Genomic DNA, 8,775 nt, shown 5'->3' on the forward strand with positions numbered 1-8,775 from the left:
GGCCGTTGAGTTCACTCACTTGTGGACCTGTTCAGGCTATAATCTATTTTCAGTCTACAACTGTCTTTTTAATACAGGAGCAGAAGGTTTAACCAAAATAGTGCCTTGAATCAAAATCAACAACTACTAAACAAACGGACAATTTTGAAGAAAAATTTGTCCTTAAAATACAGTTCTTTCTATGGTAGTTCAAAAAATTGCTGTAAAATTTTGCATTTTAGGAGAGGAAAGAATCAGAAAATAGCTATAAACCTTAGGGAGCCTAGAGAAAAAAGGAAAGGGGTGAGACTGTAACTAACCTATTGGGGTAGATGTAGGAAAATTTAACTCAGAAATTGAGAGTATTCCAGAGAACCAAATATCTAGACACAGCCTTCTGAACACTGTGCCAGAGCACCTGAGTAACTGCGAAGGGAGTGCGCTGAGCAAGTCAGGGAGACATCGTTCCACAGTCCCAGCGGGAAAAGGACCCCCGGAGTCGTCCACAGGACCAGCCTGACCTCACTACGCTGCTGTCGCCACTAATTGGGGTTGGAGAGTGAGATGAACTCGACTTGTCTTTCCTAAATCAGACGTGCAATCAATGACACCGTTGTTTTTCAAGGCATTTGGCATTTTTCATTGCCTAATAGTGTTGTTTGCCAAGCTTTTGCTGGAGCCACTTGATGATCAATTTGATTTAGCCATAAAGATAGATTTGGCAGAGATTTTGGCCGTCTTAATAATTCATTGCATGGGTGAAGGATCTGAGCTTCACATCCATCTGTATATTGTTGCCTTCCCCCTGACTGTGGACCCCCTAGGTTTGGTCAGCCTTTCAGCATCACTGTCCCAGCCGCAGTCTAGGGGAACACTGGTTAAAAAGTCTGATTGTTTTCTTTTTCGTAAGAGTCAGACTGCCTGGGTTCAAATCCTGGCTCTATCACTTTGTAGCTTTGTGACCTCTCACAAGTTATTGAACCTTAGTTACCCATATACACGGTGGGGATAATAATCAGGTTATTACAGGGAGCACTTTTGGTGATGTATGTAAAGCAGGCACATATGTGTGTGTGTTTGTAGGAAAGCACCTCATAAATTTTAGTTTAAGAACTCTCCATATTTTTCAAAAGCCAGTTTAGCCAGATCAAATCTGTCCAGAAAAGGCTATTGACCATATAGTTTATACTTTCTTCTTTCTGAAAATGTAAGCTTCTAAAAATTTATATAAATTCATTTGTATGTATTCACTTAACTTGGAGATATTGGATATTTGGTCTTTTTTCATAAATGTTCACGTGAGGATAGATGCCTCATCACTCATACGTTTCACCGTTGATGCGTATTGTGTTGATTCTTAATATTTATTATACGCATGTGTGAAACTGAACCGCGTAAAAGCAGAATTTAGGCATTCCTGCCAAAAGGAAGTGAATTGAAAGGAAGAGAAGCAGAGCCTTTGCAAGGAGAAAATTATCCTATCTCTCAGCCAGTGTCAGAATGTGGAAATGTTTACAAAATGCTCATTAAAAGAAAAAGGGATAGCAAGATAGAAACAAAATCTGGTGCACAAGTTTACACTAGAGAGATAAGAAAAGCTAGGCCCCTATAGGGGATTTTGTTATCCAATTACTGCAACCTGACTTTTGGGGGGAGAGGAAGAATGGTAGGGGGAGGGAGAGAGAGGGGAAGAGTTTCCAAACTTGTCTCCAGTGACACGAGACATTTACGCTCCGCAAGATAAAACTGCCACTTAGAGCCCAGGAGAGTTAAACCTTCCTGGGCTGGCCTGGGGGCTCGAGCAGAGTCATGGGCTCCCTGGCCTTAGAGCTGTGTGCTCTCTTCTGCCTAGTGGCTCACTTGGCTTCTGGAAGCCCCATCATGAGCCTGGAGCGGTCGCCTCTGGAAGAAGATATGCCCCTCTTCGATGATGTCTTCTCAGAGCAAGATGGTGTTGACTTCAACACCCTGCTGCAGAGCATGAAAAATGAATTTCTCAAGACATTGAACCTGTCTGACATCCCTATGCAGGATTCACCCAAGGTTGACCCGCCAGAGTACATGTTGGAACTCTATAACAAATTTGCAACCGATCGGACCTCCATGCCATCTGCCAACATCATTAGGAGTTTCAAGAATGAAGGTAAATTTACATTTTACTGATGAAATTTGGCTTGGGTTTTTTTCAAGAAATGACAAGTAAATTTACAACTCATGGAAATAATATAGATAAAGGTGAATACGTCTATATAAGGGTGTGTGTACACAGAAACACAAAACAATGCACATTTTGGTCAATACCATTTTTACGGTCATTTCCCAAATGGTGTTAAAGGTGTTAAAGAATATCTTTTAAACCAAAGCCATAAAGTTTCTACCATTTTGACATCACAATCGGGGCTTTAAAAGTTTTTAATTTAGACAGCAAATAATAAAAATAATTAATATTGGTCTACTACTGTACCTTTATCTGTCATTTTCCAGATGGGCCTCAGTTTCCATTTGGCTTTCAATTGACTATAAAATATGTCAATTTCTACTTAGAATGAAAATAGGCAAAAAAACAGAAAGTGATGGGTGTTTTCCTCAAACTTTGGATGAGTTTTCGTTTTGTGACCTTATTTAAGAAATGTTCAAATAGGATGGAAACTTATATTTTAGAGATTCTTTTTAAAGTCTTGTTGTATTTGATGTGACATGTATACCCCTGAAGCACTGTTTAGAGTTTTCAGGAAGTGTACACAGCCCAGTTAGTGATCCAGCTTATTTCTGTGTCTTTATGAAGAGCAATGCACAAGCTTTAATTATCAGTGGGAGAAGTGTGTTTTCTCCCCCCAGATCTCTATTCAGTAACTAAATCTAATGACCTAACAAGTTAACCCTTTGTTTAATATGGTACTAGTGGGCAAAAAAGTTTTTTTTCTACTATCTATGTTAAAAGCTGTGAGTCCAAAGAAACTAACTTTTTAATATTTACCAATTATGCTTTTATAGTCATTAACCAGGTAAAAAGGGGGTTTAGATTGATGTTGGCAAATGTTCTTGAAAGCAGAAAGGTGGTGGCAAAGAAATAGCTTGGGATTTGGAATTTTGAAACAGGAGTGACTTAGTAGTTGTGGATAATTAGCTTAATTTCCCTGAACCTCTATTTCCTCATCAGTAAATTGGGAATAATATACCTACATAACCCAAAAGAGCGATTTCAAAGAGGTTACAAGTAAGAATGCAATGCATTTGTTATGAAGTGCTGAACAAAGGCTAGTTATTACTAATGAATTCCTTGAACTCTAGGCATTGCAGGAAATGTTGAGTAGGTATTGCTCAGTCCTGGAGATACCATTTGCTTTTAAAATTTAGGTGACCGTGAAAATTTCAAATATTTATTAACATATTGAAAATGTTATTTAGTAACATTTAGTAACATAATGGAAATGGAAAGCTGAAATTACAGATTCCATTTGGAGGTGAGTCAGAATTGAAAATAAACAGCCTCCTTTCATGGGAACTCTTCCTTATGTTTCTGAAAACTGAACCTGAGGTGCCTGGCTCAGGGTGTGGGTGGGAAAATAGAAGTTTTTCAGTTCTCGCTTCTCCTGTGGAGGATTTGGATGATCCAGGTCAGGAAGTGGAGTTTAAAAGCTTCTTGTTACTGGAGACTAGCAAGGGTAGGAGCAAATCTCTCAGTGGACAACACAGCTGTCCCCCCCCTGCCAGTCTGCGGGTGGAAATGCATAGCCCCAAAGACATGACTCCTGCATTGGGCTCACCCTGTTGGCTGTTACTGTCTCTCTTTTGACTCTCTGGGTGTGCTCAGTGCAGCTGCCTAGGAGACAAAGATGGAAAAACAAAAAAAACCTCCTCCAAATCTAACTAATCAGAGGAAAACAAGTACCACCTTTAAGATGGAAAAATCATGACTTCAATTCCTAGCACTGCTCTGATCTCACCTTGTCATCTTGGGGAAGTCAGTTCTCTGCATTGAGGCTCGATTTCTTCTGGTGTAAAATGAACAGAACAGCAGTACCTGCATTATAGAGTCATTGTACGAACTAACCAAAACAATGTTTGCAAAGCACGTGGCACATGAAATTTGCTCAACAAACATTAGTTCCCTTGCCTGAAATGCAACACCTCCAACTATTACTTACTATATTTGCACATACACAGTGCAATTATTTTTTAACAGCTTTATTAAAGTATAATTGACATATAATAAACTGCACATATTTGATGTATAATTTGATAGATTTTGACATATATAAACATCCACTGAAACAATCACCACAATCAAGATAGTAAACATATTCATCAGACCAAAAGTTTCCTTGTGCTCCTTTGTAATCCCTTCCTCCCACTACAATGAGCTTTTATTCTGCACTTTTCTCACAGATGGAGCAACCAGTCTATTCCCCTATTTTTGATCTTCTCATGTTCCCTGTCCAGGGGAGTCAAATCTCTTTCATTCTTATAAGGGAGGACAACTCCTAAGTTACTTGATGTATTAAGGACACATGTCATGCCCATAAATCAATTTGGTCTGATGCCCAGAATCATCAACTTATCAGTATCCTGAAAGTGCTACCACTGTTTAAGGCATCTTGGTAGATTGGAGGCATGAAAGGGAGTTTAAGCTGTGGTATCCGCCAGCATGATGACAATCTAGTTGGGAAGATCCATTCATAAAAAGACAACTGAAATATAAGGATGTAAATGGCAAAGGTCAAAGGAGAGACACAGAGAATAAGTACTCAAGTGACCCAGAAAGAAGTGAACTTCTAGAGAGGGCAGTAAGAAAGTGAGGGTCACAGCTACAGAGGTGGAGGTGAGGGGAGAGGGCTTTCCAAGGGTCAGAAGAACATATTCAAAGGTGCAGTACATAGTAAAGCAAAGGAGTGTTTTGGCAAGTGGTGAAGAGATCAGTCTACTTTAAATAGGAGGGTTTACAATGTATTTAATCTTTCAACAAATATCAATAGATCAATTGCAATGTTTCATGCACTATAGCGGATGAATGGGAGCTATGACTGGATCAAGAGGTTAAGAGCTGGTTATAGCTAGTTTTGAGAGCCATGCTAGAGAGTTTAAACTCATTTCATTGACTAGTATTTCCCACTGGCAGTGTATGAGATGACTTGAGGTGGTACCCAGAGGAAGCTGTGAATCATGTGAAATCATCATGTATTTTTTTTTTTTTTTGGTGAGGGAGATCAGCTCTGAGCTAACATCCGTGCTAATCCTCCTCTTTTTGCTGAGGAAGACCGGCCCTGAGCTAACATCTATTGCCAATCCTCCTCCTTCCCCAAAGCCCCAGTAGATAGTTGTATGTCATAGTTGCACATCCTTCTAGTTGCTGTATGTGGGACGCGGCCTCAGCATGGCCGGAGAAGCGGTGCGTCGGTGCGCGCCCGGGATCCAAACTCAGGCAGCCAGTAGCGGAGTGCGTGCACTTAACTGTTAAGCCACAGGGCCGACCCTCATCATGTATTTTTATTAACGTGGATTGGAAAAAAATCTACATAACTATCACCTCAAACCTCTCATTTCATGAATGCTGTTGCTTAGGACAAGTCTAAAAGAGGTAATAAGTATAAAAATAATCAGATCAAATTAAAGAAAAATATTAAAGAAGACAATCTAGAACAGGGACCCCACTGACATCACGAATTGGGTATACAGTTGGGAAAATGCTGCCAAAGATGATAGAGAACCCCTTAATTGGTGGTCCTTAGCATCTTTGGTGTCATGGAACGCTTTGATTGGTGACAAATGCCTCAGGGCTTCCTTGTAGACATGTATTACCTGGAGCAAGTGTACAGGAACTTTGGACTCCTATAAAATTCTCAGATAGGAAGTCAACATGATCATATTTGGAGGTGTGCTTCTAAGACTAAAGCACCCTTAAAAACTTGTTCCATAAACATTCTGAGTGATTGGTATGTGCTAAACTCCATGCCAGGTGTGAAGGATACAAGACTAAGACAACCAATATATCCCCAAGCTTCATTTTCTCCCATTCCTCCTTGTCAAGGACCACAGACCCAGAATTCAATTGCTGTGCCTGCCTTGGTGTATGGTTATCTTGTTGACCTTGTCAACCTTTGGTGTCTAGAGCAGGGGTCAGCAAACTTTTTCTGTAAAGGGCCAGACAGACAGTAAATATTTTAGGTTTTGTGGGCCATTGTTCTCTGTCGTGAGTATTTAACTCTGCCATTGTAATGCAATGTAGTCACAGACAACACAGAAACGAATGGGCAAGGCTAATTTCTTTTTTTTTTTTAGCATTTTTTTTTTTTTTTGTGAGGAAGATCAGCCCTGAGCTCACATCCATGCTAATCCTCCTCTTTTTGCTGAGGAAGACCAGCTCTGAGCTAACATCTATTGCCAATCCTTCTCCTTTTTTTTTTTTAATCCCCCAAAGCCCCAGTAGATAGTTGTATGTCATAGTTGCACATCCTTCTAGTTGCTGTACGTGGGACTCGGCCTCAGCATGGCCAGAGAAGCGGTGCCACGGTGTGTGCCCGGGATCCGAACCCGGGCCGCCAGTAGCAGAGCGTGCGCACTTAACCTCTAAGCCACGGGGCCGTGGGCAAGGCTAATTTCCAGTAAGGCTTTATTTTCCTAAACAGGTGGCAGGCCCAGTTTGACCCATGGGCTACAGTTTACCAACCGCTGGTCTAGATGGAGGTCTTTTAGGAAAACCAGTGCCTTATGTGGGGATCTCCACCCATTACAAATACAAATATGAAAAATTATGAAATCCACATCCCTGAAAATCTTCAAGACAAGAACAACTACCACATGTCCAATTTGATAGCTCCTCACTGGTTAGAAAAATTGGAGGCTTGCCCACACAATCTCCAAGGTCCCTCCTGGTTCTATAATTCTGTGGCTGATAAGCTACGACAAGCAAGGCTGGGAGAGTTTTCTCCTATTCATTAGGCAGCCATTTTCATTTTCGTCTTGGCAGCTTAAATGAGTTTAGCATTCTACCATTGACCTTTCAGTATTTTCTGTGTCAGAGAATGCTAACATTGTGTTTGTTTTCATTGATCTCCCCTCTTTCTCTCTGTATCAAGCTTCCTGCATGGACAGGCCCTCTTATTATGTAAATAAACATCTGTTTTTCTCTGAAACATATTGCAAATCTGACTTTTGTCTTTTTTGCAGATCTCTTTTCCCAACCAGCCAGTTTTAATGGGCTCCGAAAATACCCTCTCTTCTTCAATGTGTCCATTCCTCACCATGAAGAGGTCATCATGGCTGAACTCAGGTTGTACACCCTGGTGCAAAGAGATCGCATGATGTACGATGGAGTGGACCGGAAAATTACCATTTATGAAGTACTAGAGGGCAAAGGGGACAACGAGGGTGAGAGAAACATGCTGGTCTTGGTGTCAGGAGAGATCTATGGGACCAACAGTGAGTGGGAGACTTTTGATGTCACCGATGCCATCAGACGTTGGCAAAAGTCAGGCTCATCCACCCACCAGCTGGAGGTCTACATCGAGAGCACACAGGATGAAACTGGGGACACTAGCAGGGGACAACTGGAAATAGATACCAGTGCCCAGAATAAGCATGACCCTTTGCTTGTCGTGTTTTCTGATGACCAAAGCAGTGAGAAGGAGGGGAAGGAGGAACTGAGTGAAATGATTGCCCATGAGCAATTTCTGGAGTTGGACAACCTGGGCCTAGATGGTTTTTCCAGTGGACCTGGGGAAGAGGCATTGCTGCAGATGAGGTCAAACATCATCTACGACTCCACTGCTCGTATCAGAAGGAATGCCAAAGGAAACTACTGCAAGAGGACCCCACTCTACATTGACTTTAAGGAAATTGGCTGGGACTCTTGGATCATTGCCCCACCTGGATACGAAGCCTACGAATGCCGTGGCGTTTGCAACTACCCCCTGGCAGAGCATCTCACACCCACAAAGCATGCAATTATCCAGGCCTTGGTCCACCTCAAGAATTCCCAGAAGGCTTCCAAAGCCTGCTGTGTGCCCACCAAGCTAGAGCCCATCTCCATTCTCTATTTAGACAAAGGTGTCGTCACTTACAAGTTTAAATATGAAGGCATGGCCGTCTCTGAATGTGGCTGTAGATAGAAGAGGAGTCCTGTGGTTTATTTAATAACTGTAAATGTGTATATTTTGTGTTCCTATTTAAAGAGATTATTTAATAAGGGTGTACAGATCATAGAGGCTTGTTGCCTTAGGGAATTTGACAGGTCGGTTTGTTGTAGGAGATGCATATTTTACTATACAGTCTAGTCCCTTCCAATCTGTTTTTCTTTGGACTTGCCATTTCCTTGCTGTGCCACCTCTAACAGCAAGTGGTAAGCTCACACTACTTGTCCTCTATGTCACTTTGAAAACAACAATCCCTAAGCAGAAATACAGTGTTGAAAGATAGTTATTTGTGGATGTATATGTGTACATAGATAAACTTATAAAACTCTTCAGGTTCTATAGAGATAGATTAGACTCATACATGTGCATTACTCAACCAAATGTGTATATATTAAAAGCCAATGGTATGTTCTCAGTCACCTCTTCTCTGAGCAGGATTTATATCAAGATAATTTGCACCAGGAATTTAACCATCCTAGGAAGTATTACATTTCCTAAATACCATGGGAAATGCAGGTGTCGCTTTTGTCAGTTGAGTTTCTGCCATTGCTGGGAGCAGCAGGGCCTGGTAAAGGATGCTGCATGTTTTAGAGGAGGGGTTATTTGATACAGAAACCCAATGGCTTCAAGAAGCAGTGGCCTAAGGTACAATAGCAAAGAACGA

At 41.3% G+C, this 8,775-nt stretch overlaps 1 protein-coding gene across 1 annotated transcript; it reads left to right on the forward strand.

Annotated features, from left to right (window-relative positions):
• Positions 1-1,788: 1,788 nt before the first annotated feature.
• BMP10 (bone morphogenetic protein 10) lies at positions 1,789-8,114 on the forward strand. The gene is made up of 2 exons (XM_058550657.1): positions 1,789-2,122; positions 7,147-8,114. The coding sequence occupies exons 1-2, from the start codon at positions 1,789-1,791 to the stop codon at positions 8,085-8,087; spliced, it is 1,275 nt and encodes a 424-aa protein (XP_058406640.1). The 3' UTR covers positions 8,088-8,114.
• The last annotated feature ends 661 nt before the right edge of the window (positions 8,115-8,775 follow it).

This window comes from Diceros bicornis, chromosome 12 (assembly GCF_020826845.1).
Source record: "Diceros bicornis minor isolate mBicDic1 chromosome 12, mDicBic1.mat.cur, whole genome shotgun sequence".
Lineage (NCBI taxonomy): Eukaryota > Metazoa > Chordata > Mammalia > Perissodactyla > Rhinocerotidae > Diceros > Diceros bicornis.